Source organism: Trachinotus anak, unplaced genomic scaffold (assembly GCF_046630095.1).
Source record: "Trachinotus anak isolate AG129_WGS33_773 ecotype Australia unplaced genomic scaffold, CSIRO_AGI_Tana_v1 ptg000014l, whole genome shotgun sequence".
NCBI lineage: Eukaryota > Metazoa > Chordata > Actinopteri > Carangiformes > Carangidae > Trachinotus > Trachinotus anak.
The window spans coordinates 4,205,362-4,231,058 of NW_027273865.1; the positions used below are offsets into that span (position 1 = coordinate 4,205,362).

The following is a 25,697-nucleotide window of genomic DNA, read 5'->3' on the forward strand; positions in this document are numbered from 1 at the left end:
CTGCAGGAGCCGGGGAGGGAGGACCGAAGGAGTGATCACCCCCCCATCTCCCCCATCCCCTCCACCACCAGAACCCGCTGAAGGACAGAAATCATGAAAACCCGCGCAGGACGGTTACAGCTGTTCACAAGAGTCCGACAGCAGAATCTGAAATACAGGTAAAATAACACCTGCGTGTGGTTGTCAGGTCACCATGGCAACAAGGGGTTAAATTACAGAGACAGAGGAGGAAGAAGAGGAGGAGGGGTCTGAGCATCTAGTCATAAATGTCCAGTAAACACAAGTCCCGTGGCGCCTCCTGGTAGTGGAGGTTTTCTTGTCTCTGACATTTCAGGTTCCGGAAAGCAACTGAGTACATTTACTCGTGAACTGCAGTCTGAGGTACTTGTACTTCATGTGAGTACTGTCGCAGACAGATAAAACACTAAAGGTTGAACAGTTTGATCGTCAGAGCCAAAACAAAGAGTCGATTCATCAAAGTATTGACCTGAGATCAGTAAGCGGTTTGGATCAGTGATTTTGATAATATCGATACCAACGTTGGTATTGATATTGATCGATACTTTAGTTTCAGTTTCTCTACTGAATGCACTGCTTTCATCAAAGAGGCGACCTGGCTGTCTTTGTCTGTGTAAGTGCCGCTGCCTTCAAGTGATGTTGTACCGTCACGTGACTCAGCGGTGCCAGGCAAACAAGCAAGCATGCTCAGCCAGCCAGGCCCGGCCAGCAGCACACACACCGTACCGCACAGAGACGGAGCAGATGAGGGCAGAGAGGAAGAGGAGCGCCGTGAGGCTATATTTTCAGACCAATAATTTGTAAAAAGGCTGTAAGATACAGTAGTAACACAGCAAATTTATACAAACATATGAAAAATCATGCGAAAGAAAGAGAGGAGGAGAGAAATCCACCACCCCCTGGTCCCGACAGACCCAGACCCCCGACCCAGAGGCAGAGGTCACTGGCAGAGGCCTTTCAGTTTGGCAGAGAATATCCAGGTAGATAATAGTGGTGAAAGTAATATTTTGTTTCGGCATTAGCTAATATTAATTTTCAAAGTGCAACTGGTCATCTGTTTGCCAACTCAGAAAGTATACATTTTTAACTAATTAATAATCCAAAGGAGAAATCACAAAAACACTTAAAGGTCATGAAAATTCATTCAGATTTAGCAATTTCATGATGCATCCACCTTAATTATTAAAAGGATCTACGTCGGTATCGGCGATATTGGCCCTGTATTTACCAAATCTTGCACTTCTTCCACTATGAAGCCCCCCCCCCCCCCCTACCGGACGTGATGACGCGTGCATTTCCAGACACGTCACACGCAGACTGAAGTCCTCTCGTCTCGGTGAGTCCGGATCCTCAGACGGAGCGAGAGAAGGAGCTGAAGAGCTTTCCTGCACCATGAGGTGAGTGCAGCTGTCTGAGACCCGGTCCGTCTGATCCCGTATCAGGTCTTTGTGTCTCTCTTTAGTCCGTCTATCACATTTTTTAGCTGCAGGAACATTTTGAGGACAATTCACGAGGCGGGAAAAATGATCAATATTTTTTATCAGCATTTAATCAATTCATACTGGAAGTTTGTTGCTGTGAGGAGAGAAATTGAGAGTCTGATCCCAGGTCTGGATGTTTTCAGTTCAGACTGATATGACAGTTTTTCCTCTGAAAAGTCAAACTGAATGAACCAACAGCATTAATAATAATAATAATAACAATAAATTATTATTACAATTACAATTCTAATTACAATTGCAATAATAATAATGATAATTATTATTATCATTATTATTATTATTATTATTACTTCCTGTCACTTCCTGTAACCTTAAACACACTGAAGCTGAGAACATGTGAGGGGTTCTTATAGGTCACACATCAGACCATGAGAACCACTGGATTATATCTCCTTCAGTCTGAACCCTTATCTGAGGACCTGGACCTGAGCTGGTGTCAGTCCAGTTCAGGCGTCTTCAGACGAGGTTCCTGTGAATCTCTCTGTGTCGTTTTCCAGACTTGCTCTGTTCTCACTCCTCCTGGCTCTCACAGTCAACGCTCAGCTGTGGTCTCTGTCAGACATGTATGGCAGCCTGCAGTCTCCAAACTTCCCAGAGCCGTACCCCCGAGAGACGGAGCTGCGCTGGAACGTCAGCGTTCCTAACGGCTTCCAGATCAAACTCTACTTCAGCCACTTCGACCTGGAGCCGTCCTACCTGTGCGAGTACGACTTTGTCAAGGTGAGACACCAGGGCATCATGGGAAGTTTTACCCCCCCTCTTTGTCTTGTCTCCTGAGATGAAACACTCACCCAGCAGCTTCTCACTGAGGGTAGCTTCATTAACATTAAGAGCAGCAGAGGATCCAGGTCACGTTACCTGAGTCAGACCAGACTCTGGGTCTGGTTGATCAGGGTCAGAGTTCAGATCCACATTTGAATCTGATTAACCCTATAGATTAACTGACAGAAAACATCACATTAACACCTGGATGATTTTTGTGCAGGACCAAGGCTCTTGTGGTTCTGGTTCAGAGATCAGAGACCTTGGACCAGGAATTCTCCTGATGCTGATGTAATGTAGAGAACAGAGCCAGTAAGAACCTGTGCAGACCACCTGTCCACACCTTCATCACAGACTGATTACTACCACACACCACGCTGATGACATCACTCACTGCTTCCTGTACAGTTCACTGCTGTTAGTTACTGCGCCTCCTGTGCAGTATGTGTCTGTGTGTGTGTATGTGTGTCTGTGTGTGTGTGTGTGTGTGTGTCATCATGACAGATGTGGTCCTGAAGTCACCTATTGTAGCAGGAACTACTGAGTTTCTCTCAGTCCACCTGTCTGTCTGTCTCTTTGTCTCTCTTTCTGTCTGTCTCTCTGTCTGTATCTCTGTCTCTCTGTCTGTCTGTCCATCTGTCTGTGGACAGATGTTGTCGCCATAGCGTCACAACCTGAAAGATACAGTCAGAAACAATTGTAGACCCGGTGTGATCTGACCTACAACTATGGAGTACTGCTGTAATAATGTAGTAATAAATACAGAGTACTTATGTAGTAATAACTACAGTACTGATGTTTTGATTATTAATGTTGTTATTTATTAATAATTCTGTGTCAGTGATGAACAGACGGGAAACTCAGGTTGTATCATTCCATCTCAGATATCACTCATTTTCATTATCAATACATCCGATAGGTGTTTTCTTTAATAATAATAATAATAATAATAATAATAATAATACATTTTATTTGTAATGCACTTTACATTTGAAACAAATCTCTAGGTGCTACAGATAGGCAAATAAAACAACAAATAGAATGTAGGTGAAAACATCATAGCATAAGATGGACAAAGATAAAATATCATCTAGTGTAGTTAGTCCAGATTTGTAAATTCGGCTAAAAAGAAATGTTTGAAGTCCATTTTGAAAACATTCCGTCGTCTGTGGTGCCCTCAGATGGTCAGGGAGAGCATTCCACAGACGGGGGGGCAGCAGAGCAAAATGCTCGATTGCCTATGGTGCTGATCTTAGTCCTGGGGTGAGCAGGCAGTTTTCATGTGTAGGGCGGCAGGATCGTGATGAGGTTAGTGGAGTGAGTAATTCTTTGAAGTAGAAGGAGGCACTGCCATGGATGCATTGGTGGGTGAGGAGGGCGACCTTGTATTCAATCCTCACAGAAACGGGAAGCCAGTGAAGTGAGTGGAGAATGGGTGTGATGTGTTCATGTTTCCGCACTCATCAGGATCTTTGCAGCGCTGTTCTGGATATACTGTGGTCTCTGTAGATTCTTGCCAGGGAGCCCCATGAGAAGAGCATTGCAATAGTCATCGATTGATTGATTGAGAATAAAATGTCACAATGTTTTAACATGAAGCAAAAGTGAACATGTTGATGTCTGAGCAGCAGTCAGAACCTCTCACAGAAAACAAGGGAAATATTCACAATTTGTGTTTGATTAATGGTTAATCAAATCAAAGATAAAAATTATTGCCACTTCATTTCTTGTCAGTCATCTTCGGACTGGGTTAGACTGTTAAAAATGTAATGTAGTAGTTCTAGTCCTGTCTTCATCGGAAGAGACCAGGATGGAATGAGGATTTCCCCAAGGCTCCTACACTGGGCCTCTGTTATCTAACTTTTATATTCTTCTTTAGGCCCGAAGGATTCATTATATTTATTTGATTCAATTCAATTTAATTTTATTTGTATAGCGCCAAATCATAATATACATTATCTCAAGGCACTTTACAAGGTAAGGTCGAGACCTCACTTTGTTATAGAGAACAGCGCAACAGTTCCGATAAAGAGCAGCACTTGGCAATGGGGGAAGGAAAAACTATCTCTTAACAGGAAGAAATCTCCAACAATTCAATTCAATGTCATGTAAAATTCAGTTTTCAGTCAGGCCAGGCCAGGAATTTTGTCTTTTTAGGGGCAGGGCCATTTGGCCTTCGGTGTCACAAAGACCATTTAGTGATTTGATTCATACAAATAAATAACTAGACTTTCTGATAAGAAGAAAAGAAGGAAATAATGAATGATGTGAAAATCATTATGAATCAATATTATCAATATGAATAAAAAAAGACGTTTTAAGATGCCTCATGTTGGGGGGCGGCCCGGTAGTCGAGTGGCTAGGGCGCGTACCATGCTGAGCGCAAGATGCCCTTAGCAGGGCAGTCACCGGTTCGACTCCCGACCGGTCCAACTCCTTCCTGCATGTCATTCCCCTCTCTCTACCCCCCCTTCCTGTCAGTCTCCACTAAGCTATAATAAAGGCATAAAAAGCCCAAAAAAAAAAAACAAAAAAAAAGATGCATCATGTGTGAAACTATATATAAATATAGTTTATATATACTATATACAGTATATACAGTACAGTTCAAATATTCAACTCAGTGGCATTAGGCCAGCAAAGCGAGCAGCAACCAATCAGAACGATACGATACTATCTCTCCTCACATCTGATCTCAGAACAGCTTTCTGTCCCATAAAGGATCTGATGTCCCATAAATGATCTGTAATTTACAGCAGCTTAATGTGGGATCATTTATGATGTTACAGCGTCGTACACATGTAACAGACGTGTGCAGAAACTAAACGAATTAATTACACTGATTACACTGATTTATGTAATCTGTGAGAGAGACACAGAGAGAGAGAGAGGGATGGAGAGAGAGAGAGAGAGAGAAAGGTGATGCTTTCAGATGTTTTCAGTTCAAGTCTGAAGTGGATGAACCCTGAGCTCTGGAGAGTTTAACGTCTGAGAATTTTCAGTGTTTAAGTCGAGTCGATCCCTGATTTTCTGTTTCACCAACATGAGTCACACTGACAGATTCTGCTTCAACTGAAAGACTAAACGTGTACTGACACACACACACAAACACACACACGCACATTCATATTCAAATGTTGTCACTGGGTTGTCGTAGCAAACGACAAGCAGCTGCAATTTACAAAAGAGACCAGATGACTTCCCATATTGCACTGCTCTCTCTCTGTGTTTGTGTTTGTGTGTGTATGTATGTGTGTGTGTGTGTGTGTGTGTGTGTGTGTATGATAAACACACACACAACTCACTGTTTCTATGAATAGGCTGCAGCTATCGATTATTTCAGTAACTGAGTGTTCTGAGGATAATTCCATGGATTAATCGAGTGTCAGATAAAGAACTACTTTTATCTTATTAAAGGAAAAGACAAAAGAAAACAATACATATTAAATATATAGAATATAGAAAACACAAGAAAGAGAAAAGAATGAATAAAATGAATGACTTACTGGTTTCTTTTTAAGAAAATTAATTTTTATTTATTAAATTGCTACAACATCATCTGTCAAAACTAAACCCAGCTCACTCTTCTCTCCTGTGTCTGTCTGTGATATCATGTGATGACATCACTCCAAACTGAAAGGTAAACTTGTCTGTCAGTGTAAAAGCAGTCAATTGCCTTTTTTTAGCAGGTTTACTCACATTTAAAAAACAACTCACTAAACCTTACGCTAACACGGACATTCACGCTAACACTGACGCTTTATGCTAACACTGACGCTTTATGCTAACACTGACATTAACACTGGCGCTAACACGGACGCTAACCTTAACACTGATGCTTACACTGACACTGATGCTAACACCGACACTGATACTGACGCTAACAATGATACTGACGCTAACACTGACGCTGACACTGATAGTCTGACGCTAATACTGACAGTAACACTGACACTGACATTAACACTGACGCTAACACTGACACTGATGCTAACACTGATACTGACATTAACCCTGACGCTAACACGGACGCTAACCTTAACACTGACGCTTACACTGACACTGACACTTACACTGACACTGATGTTAGCATCAGTGTCACCACACTGACACTGACACTAACACCGACACTGATGCTTACACTGACACTAACAATCATACTGACGCTAATACTGACAGTAACACTTACACTGACATTAACACTGACGCTAACACTGACACTGATGCTAACACTGATACTGACACTAACACTGACACTATGACTGACACCAAAACTGATACTGATGCTAACACTGACGCTGACACTGACACTCACACTAACACTGACGCTGATGCTAACACTGACACTAACACTGACACGAACACTGACGCTAACACTGACAATGACACTATCACTGATACTGACGCTAACACTGACACTGACACTGACATTAATACTGACACTAACACGGACGCTGATGCTAACACTGACACTGATACTGACGCTAACACTTACACTGAAACCAGAAACAGTTTCATCTCTGACGGTGACACTGAGCCTTATTGGATTATTAGTGGATTATTAATTGAGTTTCTTGAGGAATCATTTCAGCCCTAGGCATAAGTTCCCACAGTCTCCTGAGGACCCTAAACACACCACAGTTTAACCTGTCATCTTAGTGACTCCTCCACTGATCATGGGGCTGCTGTGTTGTTGTGTCTCATTCCCACATGAGACACAACAACACAACAGCTCAGTACAGACCAACACTGGAGCTCATGATATGCAGCACACTTCTGACATGATGTGAAACAACAGTGAACAGGGAGGAAACTGGTTCCAGAACGGTTTTACTGTGGTTTCAGGCGAAACACCCTCAACATGTTTTTAACGTGAACCAGTGACCAGTGACAGGACTGAGACCTTCTGGTTTAAACAAGCTGCTAATGAGATAAACACACACATACACACACACACACACATACACACACACAATTCTTGCCGTAAGCCTATTAAAATGCTGCTTAGCAGAAAGAAACCCCCACACACTCTGTGTCTTTGTTATGTGTGTGTGTGTGTGTGTGTGTGTGTGTATGTGTGACCTGCTGTTCATTGACACTCAGAGTAAACTAAACTGGTGAACGTCAGATAAGACTGGGGCCCGCGGTGAATGTCAAAACACAAAATGACTGTCAGAGCTGTGACTTTGATCTGGACTCTCTGATCACAGCTGATTCAGCTGCTGTTAATGGGTTAGTTTGCCTCAATGGAAACAGATACAGGATAAAAACTCTGGAAACTCTGGTCTCTGGAAACCTTACACTTCTTGTGTCTTATAAAATTTATTTATGTTCTTATGAATGAAAACTTTAAACATTTAATGCGACATTATCCAAAGCCTGTTCTTGTGCTCTTGTGTTCTTATGTTGCCGTGTTGTTGTGTCCAGGTGGAGGCAGAGGGGGAGGTGCTGGCCTTGTTCTGTGGGAGGGAGGACACAGACACGGAGGCAGTGCCAGCTCAGCAGGTCATCACCTCTCCCAGAAACTCCCTGAGCGTCCTCTTCTTCTCCGACTTCTCCAACGAGGAGAGATACTCCGGCTTCAAGGCTCACTACAGCGCCATGGGTGAGAACCATAGAACAGGGAACTAATGAACCAGAGAATTAGAGAACCAAAGAACCAGAGAATTATTAAACCAGAGAACCAGGAATTAAAGAACCAGAGAACCCAGAACTATAAAACCAGAGAACCAGAGAATTATAGAACCAGAGAATTATAGAACTGGAGAACCAGAGAACTAGAGAACCAGGAACTATAGAACCAAAGAACTAGAGAACCAAAGAACTAGAGAACCAGAGAACTGGAGAATTATAGAACAAGAGAACAAGAGAACCAGGAACTATGGAACCAGAGAACCAGGAACTAAAGAACCAGATAATTATAGAACCAGAGAACTAGAGAACCAAGAACTAACGAAGTAGAGAACCAGTAAATTATAGAACCAGAGACTACAGAACTAGAGAACGAGAATATTATAGAACCGGAGAACTAGAGAACCAGACAACCAGAGAATTACAGAACCAGGAACTATAAAACCAGTGAACCAGAACTATAAAACCAGATAACCAGAGGATTTTAAAACCAGATAACCAGAGGATTATAAAACCAGAGGACCAGGAACTGTAGAACCAGAGTGCCAGAGAACTAGAGAATTAGAGAACTAGAGAACCCAAGAACTAACGAAACAGAGAATTATAGAACCAGAGAACCCGAGAATTATAAAACCAGAGAACTGGAGATCTATAGAACTGGAGAACCAGAGAACTATAGAAGCAGTGAACTAGAGAACCAGGAACAATAGAATCAGAGATCCAGGAACTAAAGAACCAGAGAACTAGAGGACCAGAGAATCATAGAACCAGAGAACTATGGAAACAGAGAACCAGGAACTATATTCAATTCAATTAAATTTTATTTGTATAGTGCCAAATCATAATATACATTATCTTGAGATAATGACTTTACAGGGTAAGGTCAAGACCTTACTTTGTTATAGAGAAAAACCCAACAGTTCCCACAACGAGCAAGCACTTGGGGACAGGGGGGAGGAAAAACTCCCTTTTAACAGGAAGAAACCTCCAACAAAACTGGTCTCAGGGTGGGCGGCCGTCTGCCTCGACTGGTTGGGTTTAGGAGGAGAAAAAAAGTGGGGGGAGGAGAGAGGAGAAAAGAGAGAGAGAGACCAGGAACAGCTGTATAGGTAATGGTGTTATCAATAATAATGACAGATTACAGTGGTTAATACTAATGATGAGTAGTGGTGGATCTGGATCCTGCTGCTCCAGAGGCAGAGATACCTGCAGAATGAGGACAGAGAGAGGGAGAGAGAGGAGAAGCACAAACTACGGGGTAGAGAAAAAAAATACAAAGTTAATAGCATAAAGTAGTCGAGAGAGAGAGAGAGAAAGAGAGAGAGAGAAAGAGAGAGCCCAGTGCATCATGGGAATCCCCCAGTAGTCTAGCTCTATAGCAACATAACTAAGGGATCGTTCAGGACATACCCGAGCCAGCCCTAACTATAAGCTTTACCACACAGGACAGTTTTAAGCCTGATCTTAAAGGTAGAGAGGGTGTCTGCCTCCCGAACCCACACTGGGAGCTGGTTCCAAAGTAGAGGAGCCTGATAGCTGAAGGCTCTGCCCCCCATTCTGCTCTTACAAACTCTGGGAACCACAAGTAGACCTGCATTTAGAGAGCGAAGTGTCCTATTGGGAAAATAGGGAACTATAAGCTCTTAAAGGTACGATGGTGCCTGACCATTAATGGCTTTGTAGGTGAGGAGGAGGATTTTAAATTCTGTCCTGGATTTTACAGGGAGCCAATGCAGAGAAGCGAACACAGGAGAGATGTGATCTCGTTTCCTAGTTCCTGTCAGTACTCGTGCTGCAGCATTCTGGATCAATTGGAGGCTTTTTACTGAATCCTTTAGACACAGAATGGGTCTGATTTTTGCAATATTGCGCAGGTGGAAGAAGGCTGTCCTAGAGACTTGCTTTATATGTGAAGTAAAGGACAAGTCCTGGTCAAAAATGACACCAAGGTTTCTGACTGTAGCACTGGAGGCCAAGGTAATGTCATCCAGAGTCAGTATATTATCACATAGTGTATCTCTGAGGTGTTTTGGGCCAATTACAATAACTTCAGTTTTGTCTGAATTTAAGAGTAAGAAATTACTGGTCATCCAGGTTTCTATGTCCTTAAGACACACCTGAAGCTTGGCTACCAGGTTACTCTCACCTGGCTTCAAGGATAAGTACAACTGGGTGTCATCCGGGTAGCAATGTAACTATAGAAACAGAGAACTATAGAACTAGAGAACCAGAGAACCAGTGAACTGGAGAACCAGTAACAATATCCTGTTACAGAGAAGAGTCAGTTTCTGCAGAGACATCAGGTGTGGTTTCAGTCTGACCTCCACCGCTGCAGCTCCACCAGCTCAGGTCACAGGTCTGTTGACCTTGACCTTATTGACCTGCTAGATCTGGTTTTACATTCAGAGACTTAATTCTGTCTCCTCCTCCTCCCTCCATCTCTCCAGATGTAGACGAGTGCAGTGACCACACTGATGAAGATCTGCTCTGTGATCATTTCTGTCACAACTACATTGGTGGATACTACTGCTCCTGTCGCTATGGTTACCTGCTGCACACCGACAACCGCACCTGCAGAGGTGAGTCTGTTGACTTCACAACAGAAATATAACATCCTGATGATTCCTCTGCCTCAGTCTGAACTTGAGTCCTGAGTTTGTCCTGAGGGGGCGCTACAGGAAACATCATGGAATCACTAACATGTTACATGTACTCAGCCAATCATGTGGCAGCAGCAGATCCAGGTGAGAAGCTTCAGGTACTGAGTTACACTGTGACTCAGAGACTCTGACTGTTGGTCTGAGGGTTTCTGAAGCTGCTGATCTCATCCAGTGAGCAGCAGCTCTGTGTGGATGAGAGAGGTGAGAGGTGAGAGGTCAGAGGAGAGTGGATGGACTACAACAGCAGAGACCACGTCAGAGTCCACTTCCTGTCACCAAGACTAGAAACCTGAGCCTGCAGTGGACACAGGCTCAACACTGGAAAGGTGAAGACCTGGTCTGATGGATCTGGATATTTGCTGAGGCAGCAGTTGGTAGGGTCAGAGTCTGGATCCATGGACCAACCTGTCCTACAGAAACCTACAGATTTCAGCAGGCTTAAAAGTTTATTGTGACTTTATTACCATATGTAGGTTTATATAGACTGTACGATGAATACGTACGTATGAATCCTCATTATTATGTCATATCATCTGTCTGTAAGCAGTGAAGCTGAGCAGGAGCAGACCTCCTGCAGCAGTGCTGTATATGTGTTTGGAGGAGGAGAATGAGATAAAAAATTTTAAGCATACATAGGCGTACCTGGCCATCATTTCATGCTGCGTTTCTATTAGTAAGTATACGTTTGTTGAAGCAGCAGTCACACGATGAGACATCCTCCTAACTTACTGACGCTGTCAGAATTTTCTCTCAGGCTCTTTGGTTGCCATGACAATGGCCATCATCAAACCTGTCTCACAGTGCAACATAGGACCAGAACCAAAGATCTCTCCCTGTCTCCATCATCTGGGACAGTCCAAACCACAGACTATATACTTGTGTGTACACAGACTGATGTCACAGTCCATGTTCATCCTTCATGGCCACAGTTCACCATCTTCTAATGGCTACTTCCTGTTTCATCAACTAGTTTCCTCAACATGACAGTGACTCCAGTCTCAGACTTGGATCCAGTAGACTCCTTTTGGGTGTTCCTAATAAAGTGATCAGTGAGTGTATGTACAGAGGGTGAACTACAGTGTCAGTTCCTGATAAATTTCGTCCTTCAGCCTCTCATTCACTGCTAGAGCTTTTCAAACATAATGTTAACATGTGAACTGTCTCAGAAGATTTGAATTCCAGCAGCCTGATCCTGATCCTGATCCTGATCACAGTCTCAAACAACAATTCAATTCAATTCAATTCAATTTTATTTGTATAGCGCCAAATCATAATGTACATTATCTCAAGGCACTTTACAGGGTAAGACCTTACTTTGTTACAGAGAAAAACCCAACAGTTCCCACAAAGAGCAAGCACTTGGTGACGGGGGAGGAAAAACTCCCTTTTAACAGGAAGAGGGTGGGGGGAGGAGAGAGAAGAAAAGAGAGAGAGAGACCAGGAACAGCTGTGTAGGTAATGGTGTTAACAATAAACAACAACAAACCTTTGTTTCACCTCCAGGAAAAACACTTGAGCTTTCAACTCAGGTCATTCGCCTGAGAATCAGGTATAGACTGGGGACTGTCCTCACAAGTGTGGGAAGACGTGTGTGTGTGTGTGTGTGTGTTCAATATCTGACTCTAACCTTTGTCTGACTGATAGTAGCTGCTGATTGGTGGTAAATATTTACATCTGCATGTTTCTGTGTAGAGGACACACACACACACACACACAAGCTGTGAACAAAAGGTACCATCATATATAATCAAACATAATTATATATGATTATATAATAATAATAATGACTTTATTTGTAGAGGACCTTCACAGCACAGTGATCAGTAAATCTAATCAGCTCTAAACAAACAGGTGTCAGTGAAGTGAGGACTGAAGTGATGTTGTGTCATCTGTTCAAACCAGTAAGAAGCTGAGCTGCTGGTCTGAACCAGGTGGAGGTGGGACAGTGACTTCCTACTGGTGGTACGGTCGTCCAGCTCTGAGGAAACAAAGGTGTGAATAAGTTTGTCCAGATCAGGTTGTGAGTTTGATTTTGTAGCTTGATCTGATTTGGAGGGAGCAGGACTGGACCAACTTTGTGCTCAGGTTTCACACTTGTTGACCAGGGACCAGCTCTGAATGTTACGATGGGGTTTGGTGGATTTAACAGTTTTATTTCAGATTTTGTTTCATCAACAGTTAATGTCACCTAAAACAGCAGCCAGGCTTTCTGGGTTGTCAGGCATCAGAGGACACCTTCCTCTTTTAGCCATTGTTTTGCCTTCTTCAGTGTGCCCTCTGCTGCAAAGACATGGTTCTTGTATTGCCGTTCCAGCAGTGTTGCCAGCACCAACATTTGGTCTCCTCAGTCATGGAAAGTCTTTTCTCCAACGCTGTCTTCCGGAGTGTTCTGATCCCCCAGTAATGGGACCCTTGGCCTAGAGCAGCATCCTCAGCAATACTTTGGATGATGCAGGAGACAGAGGCCTCTGCCTTGCTCATATCAAGAGTCACTTCTTCAGTAGGACCCAGGGTCTGAGTCAAATGTGAGATGATATCCCATTGTTCTGTGGTTGGACTTTCCATGTTCTCCAGCATACAAGTTCAGGGCACGCTTCTGACAGCTCAGCTTCTCACAGCTCGACTGATCCCATGCTCAGGGAGGCCGAGGTCTTCTTGAATGGCCCTCAGACACTGTCTTTCTAGCACAGAGTGGTTGAAATGTGTTGCACATGTCTTCAATTTGCTGATTATGTCCCCCACTACTCTCTGACTGCATTTACCACAAGCTGCAATGTGTGTGCACTGCAGCTGAGGTCTGGTACCTCATGTTGGCACTACTGTCGATGAGAACAAGCCGCACTCTTTGTTGGTTGATATTCCAATGTTCAGAAACAGCTGGTGAATGCAGTCCCCAGGATGGGAGTCAGACATGGCCTTGGCCTTTAAGACTAGATCTGTTTCCTTTCCCAGTCATTGTCTGTAAAATGTTAGACTCTAATGATTCAGTGTCTCCAGACCAACAGTCTGTGGTGAAAGATAAATGGGGACTCACAAATCACGAAGCTAATCTTCCTGGCAGTCAGGAAGGATGAAATAGAACCAAGATGTTCAAATGAAGTAAAATTATTATGTAAAATGGGAGTGCATATCAAATCTTTTGTGTAAATAGCGGATGTGATGGGAAACGATGGGAATGACAGAAGTTTAGTTGGTAGCTGACTGTTTTGGTCGACCAGTGGTGGTGAATGTGACCTGTGGGGGCACAGGTGGGGGACAGTGATGTGGTCTGTCATTATAGGAGGAGATGAAGGCATTGTGGTGAGGGTGTGTGATGTAAATGGTCAGGCATGTGGGGCTGATTGGACAATGTGCTGCATGTTGGCTCCCCAGTCAGTCAGGGTGGGCAGCACACTTGCGTATAATTATATTTTTTTATATTTCTCAATCTTAATTTCTACTGTAACACATTTCAAACTATCTCCTACTCTTTTCACATTTTTATACTTGTTTACATTTAAGGGTCAAATCAACTTAATAGTTGTTGTAAATTCCCTGCTGTTTTTATTATAAACGCCCTGTTCATTTATTATACTGGGTTATATGTTGTTATGTTAGACAGGCAAACTTTTGGTCAGCCCTAGTCATTTCTGTTCCTGTCTGACCAATTCTCTGTTTAGCTACTGCTGGCCTACTAAACGTGCACAGTGCACGTACTACATGTGTGTGTAGGTGAAACACTAATTTGGTATTTTATTAGCCATTCTGTTTAAGTGGCATTTATGAATGTTGTTCGTGCAATAATGTGTATTCAGTATATGAATACTAAGCATTATCTGTTTCTCTTGTTTTATTTACAGTAAACCATTCCATTCCATTCAATTCCATCTTGTCCCCATTCCCACTCCTAGACCACACAGGTCCTCATAATCTTTATCCTGTGTGTGTGTGTGTGTGTGTCTGTGTGTGTGTGTGTGTGTGTGTGTGTGTGTGTGTGTTCAGTGGAGTGTAGTGACAATGTGTTCAGGGAACGATCCGGCGTTTTCAGCAGCGTTGATTTTCCTGCTCCATATCCAAAGAGTTCTGAGTGTTTGTATCATATCGAGGTAGAGCCAGGCTTCACGCTCCGCCTCCAGTTTGACCTCAGCTTTGACGTGGAGGATCACCCTGACGTCAGCTGCCCCTATGACTATGTCAAGGTGAACGGAGCAAACACACACCTGTATATACACACACACACACAAATATATAATTTGCCATCATTAGTAATCAGCTGTGTGTGTACAAGTACAGGTTTAGCAAGGTGGTGAGAGAAGCTAAACGACTGTACTCTGAGAAACTTCAGCTCCAGTTCTCAGCCAATGACTCTGCTTCTGTCTGGAAAGGGCTCAGAAAGATCACAAACTACAAACCTAAACCCCCCCACTCCATTAATGACTTCCGTCTGGCCAACGATCTGAATGAGTTCTACTGCCGCTTTGAAAGACAGTGGGACAAGCCTGACACTAACCTCCACATCAGAGCCACATCAGAACCCCCCTCCTCCCCTACCAAAGGAACGTCTCTCTCTATCCTGGAGAGAGATGTCAACAGGCTTTTTAAGAAGCAGAACCCCCGCAAAGCAGCCGGTCCTGACTCTGTCTCTCCATCATCCCTGAAGCACTGTGCTGATCAGCTGTCTCCAGTGTTCACGGACATCTTCAACACCTCACTGGAGACCTGCCACGTGCCAGCCTGCTTCAAATCCTCCACCATCATCCCTGTCCCCAAAAAACCAAGGCCCACAGGTCTAAATGACTACAGACCCATTGCCCTGACCTCTGTGGTCATGAAATCATTTGAGCGCCTTGTCCTGTCCCATCTCAAATCCATCACTGACCCACTCCTGGACCCCCTGCAGTTCGCCTACAGAGCCAACAGGTCTGTAGACGACGCCGTCAACATGGCTCTCCACTTCATCCTCCAGCACCTGGACTCCTCAGGGACCTATGCCAGGATCCTGTTTGTGGACTTCAGCTCTGCCTTCAACACCATCATCCCGGCTCTGCTGCAGGACAAGCTCTCCCAGCTGAGCGTGCCTGACTCCACCTGCAGGTGGATCACCGACTTCCTGTCTGACAGGAGGCAGCACGTGAAGCTAGGAAAGCACGTGTCTGACTCCCAGACCATCAGCACTGGATCCCCGCAAGGCTGCGTTCTTTCTCCTCTGCTCTTCTCCCTGTACACCAACACCTGCACCTCCAGCCATCAGTCTGTCAAGCTCCTGAAGTTTGCAGACGACACCACTCTCATTGGACTCATCTCTGATGGCGATGAGTCTGCCTACAGGTGGGAGACTGAGCGTCTGGTGACCTGGTGCAGGCAGAACAACCTAGAGCTAAACGCTCTGAAGACAGTGGAAATGATAGTGGACTTCAGGAAGAGCCCAGCCCCACCCACCCCCATCTCCCTGTGTGACTCCCCCGTGGCTACCGTGGAGCATTTTCGCTTCTTGGGAACCACCATCACACAGGATCTCAAATGGGAGCTAAACATCAGCTCCCTCATCAAAAAAGCTCAGCAGAGGATGTATTTCCTGAGGCAATTGAAGAAGTTCAACCTGCCAAGGACTATGATGGTGAACTTCTACACCTCCATCATTGAGTCCATCCTCACCTCCTCCATCACCATCTGGTACGCTGCTGCCACGGAGAGGGACAATAACAGACTGCAGCGTATCATCCACTCTGCTGAGAAGGTGATTGGCTGCAATCTTCCGTCCCTCCAGGACCTGTACGCCTCAAGGACTCTGAGGCGTGCAGGGAAGATTGTAGCTGACTCCTCCCACCCTGGACACAAACTCTTTGAGACACTCCCCTCTGGCAGGAGGCTGCGGTCCTTCAGGACCAAAACCTCTCGCCACAAAAATAGCTTCTTCCCATCTGCTATTAGCCTCATCAACAAGCCTAGAGAGCCCCACTGTTGCTGATCAATTGCACCAATCACCAGAAAAAATTCCTTGTATGTGAAAACATACTTGGCAATAAAACTGATTCTGATTCTGATTCTGATTCTGATTCTGATTCTGATCAGCTGTGTGTGTGTCAGATTACAGCAGGCAGCAGTGAGCTTGGTCCATTCTGTGGGGCTCGATCTCCAGGAGTCATTCAGACTGACAGCAACATCGTCACCGTCCTGTTCCACAGCGACAACTCAGGAGAGAACCTGGGCTGGAGGATCACCTATATAGCTACAGGTTTATATATATATGCACTTCTACAGGTTTACATATAAACTACTACAGGTTTATATATACACTACTACAGGTTTATGTTTACACCACTACAGGTTTATATACTGTATACACCACTACAGGTTAACATATACACTACTGCAGGTTTATATATACACTGTTACAGGTTTATATATACACTGTTACGGGTTTATATATACGCCGCTACAGGTTTACACATACAGGTTTATATATACTATATACATTTATACACATCCACATGTTCATATATACTATACATATCTGTTTACCACTAATAACAGACAAACAGTCATGAACTTTTGTTTTTGAAGAAACATTTTCTTTGAATGCTTTTATTTTGCCCTAACAGGAAGTCCATGTCCAATACCTGAGACTCCGCCCAATGCCCTCACAAACCCTGTACAATCAGAATACTCCTTCAAAGACCACATCCTGTTCACCTGTGAGCCTGGATACAGACTGCTGAAGGTACAATGATGAATCAGGACAAATTTGACTCAGACTGACAATCATGAATGTGTTCTTAAGCTGTAGCTACAAAGATTAAGTTTAAAGTGGTTATTAAATGTTTAATTAGTGAGTAAACTTACAAACACAACAGAACATCAGTGCTCCAGAACAGCCCCGGTCTGTCTGTCCTGTCTGGGCTACCCAGGACACCGAGACCTCTTATTCAGCTTATTGTGGATTCATAGACAGAAGACAAACCTCTTACTTGTCATCAGGGGTCATAACCTTCAGACAATTAGCTGGTTAAATGGACACTCTAGAGTGGGAGAAGAATAACATAAGGCCATAACAACACCCAACAGGTACTGAACCAGGAGTTACTACCATGGCTCTGGTTGTATGTAAAGGTGATGGACAGGTGGACAGGTGACGTTTGACAGGGTTATGCAGAAGGCTCACAGCTCTTTTCCCTCCTGTTTTTTGTCCCTGTGTTTCAGGAGGGAGAGTACCTGGACCATTATCAGGTGGACTGTCAGTCTGATGGATCATGGAGCGGCAGTCCTCCTCAGTGTCAAAGTAAGAAAACAGCCGCTTCTGATGATGTCACCAATACTAATGACACACACATGCAGGCACGCATGCATGCACACAGACACACACACACAGTCAGTGTACAGCAGTGATGTGAAAATATTCATTCAACAGTGAGTGTCATATTTGAACAGACTGTAGCTGCTAGGGCTGCAACGATTAGTCGATAAAATCAACGTTGATTATGAAAATTTGACAACGGGGAATTTTACTGTCGTCATGTCGTATTATAAGCAACCTCAGACAACTTTGATAATGTTGTCTTTGGCTATGCCAAAAATTGTTTAAAACACTGTCTCTGTTTACACCACGGAAGTGTTCAATAACTGCAGTGCACTACGGGAAGTGCTGGGGGCAGTAGGCTCAATTGTCTACATCGACTACATTCTGAATCTGAAGCAGCGAAAAACTGATGAAAGCTGGCGCAACCAAGTGTGGAGTGAAGGTGAGGCCCAAACTTTCGAAAATGTGGGAACATTTTAGTGAACGTGAAAAAACAACACAGGTCAAATGCAGACACTGCAAAGCAGAGCTTGCATATCACTGCAGCGTGACGGGTTGAATGAGCACCTCAAACACAAGTACCCTGGAGCCATAAAGTTACTCCGGAGGGGTGATTTTTACCGAGAAGCTATTTATAGTTTCAAGGATGACATTAACTGTTTGAATGTTATGTCATGGCAGCTAACTTGTTAGGCCGTGTTCACACTTGCCGTCTTTTTTTGACAAGTGAAGCCGAGCAGAACGCTTTTTCAGTTAGAAACAAGCTGACAGCATTTTTACAAAATGTCTGTAACATGACATTATGATGTCAGAATGTTCTGAAGATCTGTGGCTTATGAAAAATATATCTAATATTTATTTCGGTGACTATGAGGCTGAAGAATCATAACCTATGATCATGTTTACTTCTCTCATTGGAATGAATGGACCAGGATATGTCTCTGGTCTCCTAAAGAGGTGGGGAGGTGGAAAAACCCTTGTGACACAGTTACAAGAAATAACTGAAAATGAACCGTCTCCCTTCTCCATTGTCTCTGGTGACATGTCTCGGGAAAACTCTGCCTATGTTAGCTGTGCCCTCCGTGACCCCCCTGAAACAGTTCACTGAACTTGACGACAGGCACAACGCAAATTGTGTTCTGTCTGAAAGTCTCATGAGTCTTTATAAAGACCTGAAATGCTGTAAATATTCAGAATAAATCTCCAGCCTCTGGTGTGTGACAGACGGCAGGATCCTGTCTGGGTCCTGTTCACTCAGGAAGATGACAATGAACTGACTCTGGTCTTTGTGCTGAATAAATCCAGATGGCTCATGAAGAAATACGTGAAGCTGCTGTTTTCATGACTCATTCATGTAATATTTTCTTATTTAACATTGTTCTGTGTCTAATCTACACTATTACACATCATGTAAGATTATTTTTTGTGATTATTCATTGAATAAAAAAGGAAGTTACAACACAGTATTAGATATTATTGGAGTTATAGTACGTAAAGTGTGCTAACACATCGAGGGCTCTCCCAGCTCCATCATCCACAAGTAGGCAATGAGAAATAATTACAGAACAAAGTTACTGAATAATAAAGAAAAACAAAACATGAACAGACAACAAAAAAAGGAAAATGAAAAAAAGAAAAACAACCCATCAGCTGACCAATCAATGAACAGATCCTGATAGTCTGATAAAACCTCATTGGTTCCTTTGACTTCCTCCTCTGAGACACATTCACATGGAGGACCTCCATCAGGTTCTGGGTTGAGGGTGGAGTTTGGAGGAAGGAAAGCAGCCACTGTAACTGTTTACTGCTCTCTCTTTGTTTCCGTAGAAACAGACTCAACAAGGAGGCGAAGATCTCTGTCCACCATCTTGAACAGTCTCAGTCTAGATAAGTGGAGGTCACTGTTGACAGATACTGTAGAAAGAATCATATTCTCATTTTCACACTTAAAGGAGCTATATGTAAGTGTTACTGTTGCTACATAGCTAACGTTAGTATGTTTTCTCACCAGTGTAGAAAAAACATTGTGAGTTCCGCATCAAACTTCATTCTTTACTCACCAACATCTGTCTCAAGAGGTGGAGACAAGCACAAACATTAACTGTTGTCTTTATCTTTACCTAACCCTTCTCTTACTGGAGTTAACATGCTAACGGCTAGCCTCATCCCATCTCGTCATTGTCTGATACTGAGTGACTGCAGCCCCCAGTCTGAAGAAGCAGCTGCTTCTCTCAACACTTCTCTGGTGCTGTAAACAAATTGAGACTGAAGCTCTTGGTGAGACTGGTAAGTAAACAGCTGTTAATGTTAACATCAGCAATGTAGCAACAGCTAAACTTACCTATAGCTCCTTTAATAGGTTTGTAGTTTTTCTTGAAAGTTCAATTATTTTCTAATAAAACAAATCAAACCAGAATCTGCAGTGGCGTCTCTGTGAAACCATAACCCCATGACAGGAATAATAAAACTGAAATAAAATCACATCCAGAGCTCAGTAAATGTCTTGTCTGACCAGCAGTTTTGATTTTTATTTTTCTGTTTGTAAAGGGACTTGCAGAGTTAATTAAAATACACACAACTCAACAATAAAATACATAATAAACGGATGGACCATTATGATCAGAGAAAAACAATCATCTTCCATGAAGAATAACACATGGAGCAGCTTTAACCCTGATTCACTGACAGGCTCTGTATGACGACCAGCACTGTGGAGATGGGACTTCATGTGTTTTTGTTAATGTAACATCTCATTCCATCATCACCACAGCTTAACCAAGTTTGATCACACCTGCCACATCATCATCATCATCATCATCATCATCATCATCAGGTCATTTCAGCTAAGCTGCTGTTCTGTTATATACAAGCAGATTTTTTTCACTGTAAATGAACCATATGTGGTTCATGACATTTACTGTGGAACTTTTGGTTGAAGTCAGATATTAAAATGTCAAATGATAAAATGTAATATTTTAAAATGTGAATTATTAAAATGTCAGATATTAGATTATAAGATCTTAAAAAGTTAATTAAAAGGTTTTTGAAAAGTAAAATATTAAAATGTCAAATATTAAAATGTGAGATATAAAAATGTCAAATATTAAAATGTAAGATATGAAAAAGACAAGTACTAAAAAGACAGAGTTTAAAATGTTAATTATTAGGATGTCAAATAATAAAATGAGAGATTTGTAAAAAGTAAAATATTAAAAGGTCAGATGTTAAAATGTCAGTTATTAAAAAGTCAAATATTAAGATATCAGATATTAAAATGTTAAAATGTCAGACATTAAAAAGTTTAATATTTAGATGTCAGCTATTAAGTAACTTGGGACAATGCTGTACTGTGTACCATATCCATTGAATGTCATGATGAAGTCAAACACTGATTGAGAAGTGCCTGAATCTGAATCCAGTTTAGTTTTAATTCAGAATAAAAGTGAGAGTATAAACCTGAGACTCTCTGAACTCAGTGTTTTTACTGTTGCTCACAAACAACAAACTGTCTGAATTCATGTGTCTTGCCATTTGAACAGTGGGAGAAACGGAGCTGGTTTAGTTAGTCTTCATCTCTTCAACTCCTCATCTTCATCATTGTCCTTCTCTCTGTTTAGACTGAAAGCTGATTGGTTGCTGACCAGTAAATGTTTGTCTCTTCCCTGTCACAGTGGTGGATTGTGGGAGTCCAAAGGTGGTTGACATGGCTGACGTGGTGTTTGGTAACCATGACAACAGCACACTATTTGGATCAAGTGTCCACTACGTCTGCAGAGAGGACACCTTTCACCTGAACACCAGCAACAGTAAGAGTGTCAATATTATTATTATTATTATTGTTATTATTATTATCATTATCATTATCATTATTAGTGTGTTATTTAATGTTTTACAGTAACAAGTGAACAAATGGATGAGATCAGATTGTACTTCAACTAAATCATTTGTGGTTCAAACATATAAATATATGGATCTGTGATGTAATTAAAAACATCCAATAATTCATGCACAACTTGTTATTACATGACAAGCTGAAGTTTTCCCTTTAAACCTCTGGTGGCTCATCCCTTTGTGAAGACACTTTAGAAAGTGAGGACATCTTTGTAAAGAAGCTCAAACACAGACACAGCTGAATTCATATTCGTAGGTTCCTACAGCTGTGGTCAGAACGGAGAATGGGTGAATTCAGAAGCAGGACCCAAACTGCCGAGCTGTCTGCCAGGTACCTGTCAGTCCTCTGTGTATAAACTGTCTGCTCACATCATGTAAATGAATATTTCCTTAACAGGTGTTAACAGGTGTAAACATTTATATTTATAGTAAATTTTCTATAGAACTTTTTAATTGTTTAATCTGGAGTTTATCTAAAAATGCACATCCATCTTCCACCATGGCCATAAAACATTAAAGGACACAACATATAATCCTAATGGAACTAATAATGACAGGGAGACACTGATTTCATATTAGGCCTACATCCTTCAAAACCTTAAAGTAATTATAATACAAGTGGTTAACTGACCCAACAACATAATCAATTCTTCCTATAGCTAATAGTAAATATGTGTGGATTACACAGCAGTCCTTTGATTATAATATGTAATAATAAGACAGTGTGGATGTCTGTAGTGTCAGTTACCTTGTGTGAAGGATGGTGACAGTATGGTCATATGAAAGATATTATCTTTAACTCTATATGTTACATCTCAGCAGTTATAGAGGAGAGAAGATCAGGGATTGCCTTATTACACAGACACATCACCTTGGTTGGTTGGTTTTATAATTTTACTTAGATCTGTGTCTGTGAAGAGTGACATGCTGGTTCCTCGTCAGGATTAGAATGTGGCTTGTGGCCTAATTTATGATTCTGTTATCTAGAGACAGAGGAAGAGCTGGAAGCCTTAGTTGTGTGTGTGTGTGTGTGTGTGTGTGTGTGTGTGTGTGTGTGTGTGTGTCTATGTGTCAGTGTGTGAGACAGAGAGTTCAGGATTCACACCTTAGTGTTAATCACAGTCTAGTTTTCTAATATCAGTAATAATCAAATTCTAATTCAGAGTCTTATTGTTACAAATTTGGAGAACTCCAAAGAACTCCAGATGTAAACAGGTATGAACAGGTGTAAACATGTAAACAGGTAGGAACAGGTGTAAACGGGTGTGACAGGTTTAAACAAGTTTAAACAGATATGAACCGGTGTAAACAGATGTAAACAGGTATGAACAGGTTTAAACAGGAATGAACAGGTATGAACAGGTGTAAAAAAGGTGTAAGCAGATGTAAACAGGTGTGAACAGGTATGAACAGGTGTAAACAGCTGTAAACAGGTAGGGACAGGTGTAAACAGGTGTAAACAGATATGAATAGGTGTAAATGGATATAAACAGGTATGAACAGGTGTAAACACATATGAACAGGTATGAACAGATATGAACAGGTGTAAACAGGTGTAAACAGATGTAAACAGGTGTGAACAAGGTGGGACACTCATCCATGTCTCCGTCCAGCCTGTGGCCGGCCCACCCGTTCTCTCCCCCCTCAGGTGAAGCGGATCGTCGGTGGTCGGACCGCCGAGCCTGGCCTGTTCCCATGGCACATTCTGCTCAGTGTGGAGGACCTGTCCCGGGTACCAGAGGACCGCTGGTTCGGCTCCGGGGCTCTGCTGTCCGAGTCCTGGGTCCTGACAGCGGCCCATGTCCTGAGGTCCCAGAGGAGGGACACCAGTGTTGTCCCCGTGGCCCCTGAACATGTCAAGGTCAGAGGAGGAAACTTGAGTTTTTGAGAAGAGAAAGTTTAGTTTTTCTTCACTTTTACAAACCTTCGCCTGTTTTTCTTGTGAATGTTCCACCTTTTTGGGAGAATTTCAGTCTTTCTTTATCTTACCTGCTGCTCCACCTTCAGCATTTCAGCATGTAAAACAAATCTGACCATAAACACAAGATAATTTCCTTCATTCCAGGGTTTCAGGAGTCAGTCTGAATTCTCTGTCCCTGCGTAGACAGACCAAGTTAACCAGTGTCCCTTTGACCTTCAGGTCTTCCTCGGTCTCCATGATGCCCGGGACAAACGTCTGGCCACCAGCCGCTTGGTGGAGGAGATCTTCCTCCATCCAGACTTCCAACCCAACAACTACAACAACGACATTGCTCTGCTGAAGCTGAGGGAGCGGGTGGAGTTTAACGAGGTCATCCGTCCAGTCTGTGTCCCACCACCTCACAACAAGGTGGGACACGTACTGTCTGCCAGGATACTGAGGGCATGGAAAAAAGACATTTCTGACATAACACTTTGAAAAACTTTTTTTATAGTGAAGACACTATGAGGACATTGTTTAAAATTGGACATTGTTTTATAATTTATTTTTCTTTCTGACATTTTCACAGTTGAGGGACATTTTTGTATTTATATTTTTGGAAAGTGAAGTAAGACTTAAGAGGGTGTCCTGTCATTGGACAATGATTTCTTAACTGACTGCAGTTTGACCGTTGACCCCTCTCTCTTTTCCAGGATGACCCCTCCACTCCTGTCCCTAACTCTCTGGGTGTAGTTGCCGGTTGGGGGATTTCCAACCCAAGTGCCTCCCCTTCCAGCGATCCCCCCACGGTGAACTCTGACTCCACAGCAACCATTGACCTTGGGATGACCTCTGACCTTCTCCAGTATGTGAAGCTGCCGGTGGTTTCTCAGGACGAGTGCCAGGCGAGCTACACCTCGCGCTCCGTCAGCTACAACATCACCAACAACATGTTCTGTGCTGGTTTCTTTGAAGGGGGGAGGGACACCTGTCTGGGGGACAGCGGGGGGGCGTTTGTGATGCAGGACGAGGTCAGCAGGAGGTGGGTGGTGTTTGGGTTGGTGTCCTGGGGGGGGCCTGAGGAGTGCGGGAGCCAGAGGGTGTATGGTGTCTACACCCGAGTGGTTAAATATGTGGAGTGGATACAGAGCCACCTGCAGACTGCCCCCTGGTGGTGAGACCTCTGGTTGTCAGTCCGTCCACAGACTCTGGCCACAGGGAACTGCTGCCCCCTGCAGGTCACTTGACTCTCCTCTGTCTCTGTGACAGGTCGATCCAGCTGTGCTGCAGCTGTGTAACGCAGCCTTCAGAGTGACTGTGAAGATCAGTTCTGTTCTGCTTTATCTGGATGAACCTGAACACTGATGTGTTCAGGTTCAGGTTGTGTTCATGAACCTGAACACATCAGTGTTCAGGTTCATCAGGTTCAACTGAGCTAAGTGAAGTTTAACCTTCAACATAAAACCCCCGCCCATCTTCTCCTCTGCAGGACTGTTACAGCAGTTGCTAACACTCAGTTTTGAAACATATTCAAACATGTTTTACATCTTTGAATGCAACTTTACTAACATAATGGAGATGGATCAGATGTCAGACCAGCGCTCATTTCTTTTCTATGACCACGAAAAATACTATGCTTCTGAAGTCAGGTTCAGGAGAAAGTTTTGCTTCAGTATCAGAAGTGACACTAATCCTGTTCTTGAGGCGCTCCTCAGGTCCATGTTCCTTCAATTATGACCAAACTGCTCTGTTCTTGGTTCTGTGTGAATGAACAAAGTGACTGTAACGTTTTCACCAAAGACCTGAACTGAAACACAATAATACCCAGAATCCTTTGTTCCATCCTCTGTGTTAGGTGCTGATGGTTTCGCCTCACTGCCTGTAGACCAGGTTCCTGTATCCATCATGTGTTCATTCCATTTGTCCAGAGGATGAACACCTGCAGTTTCAGTGATGACCTTTGTGGCGCCTCCTTCAGGACAAACCTAACACTGATCTTCAGATGGTGGCCGTAATGAACTGCAGCCTGAAAGAGGCGCTAACAGGACATTAGTCTC

General features: G+C 43.0%; 1 protein-coding gene across 4 annotated transcripts; it reads left to right on the forward strand.

The window, feature by feature from the left end:
- Nucleotides 1-17: 17 nt before the first annotated feature.
- Nucleotides 18-25,196, forward strand: masp1 (MBL associated serine protease 1). Of its 4 annotated transcripts, XM_071496762.1 has the most exons (14): nucleotides 18-158; nucleotides 1,320-1,415; nucleotides 2,018-2,240; nucleotides 7,710-7,887; nucleotides 10,361-10,492; nucleotides 14,555-14,751; nucleotides 16,640-16,787; nucleotides 17,155-17,273; nucleotides 17,753-17,831; nucleotides 21,521-21,655; nucleotides 21,997-22,071; nucleotides 23,354-23,601; nucleotides 23,881-24,069; nucleotides 24,354-25,196. In XM_071496762.1, the coding sequence occupies exons 1-14, from the start codon at nucleotides 94-96 to the stop codon at nucleotides 24,816-24,818; spliced, it is 2,349 nt and encodes a 782-aa protein (XP_071352863.1). In that variant the 5' UTR covers nucleotides 18-93; the 3' UTR covers nucleotides 24,819-25,196. The 4 variants fall into 4 exon arrangements, 3 of the variants coding, with proteins under 3 accessions (XP_071352863.1, XP_071352865.1, XP_071352864.1); XR_011693484.1 differs by lacking the exons at nucleotides 21,521-21,655; nucleotides 21,997-22,071; nucleotides 23,354-23,601; nucleotides 23,881-24,069; nucleotides 24,354-25,196 and adding exons at nucleotides 19,677-20,135; nucleotides 20,397-20,657; XM_071496764.1 differs by lacking the exons at nucleotides 21,521-21,655; nucleotides 21,997-22,071; nucleotides 23,354-23,601; nucleotides 23,881-24,069; nucleotides 24,354-25,196 and adding an exon at nucleotides 19,677-20,265.
- Nucleotides 25,197-25,697: the final 501 nt, after the last annotated feature.

Coding starts and splice junctions, on each gene's coding strand:
- masp1 (XM_071496762.1), top strand. CDS start 94: ATGAAAACCCGCGCAGGACGGTTACAGCTGTTCACAAGAGTCCGACAG. Junction 159..1,319: donor CAGCAGAATCTGAAATACAG/GTAAAATAACAC, acceptor GTGCATTTCCAG/ACACGTCACACGCAGACTGA. Junction 1,416..2,017: donor GAGCTTTCCTGCACCATGAG/GTGAGTGCAGCT, acceptor GTCGTTTTCCAG/ACTTGCTCTGTTCTCACTCC.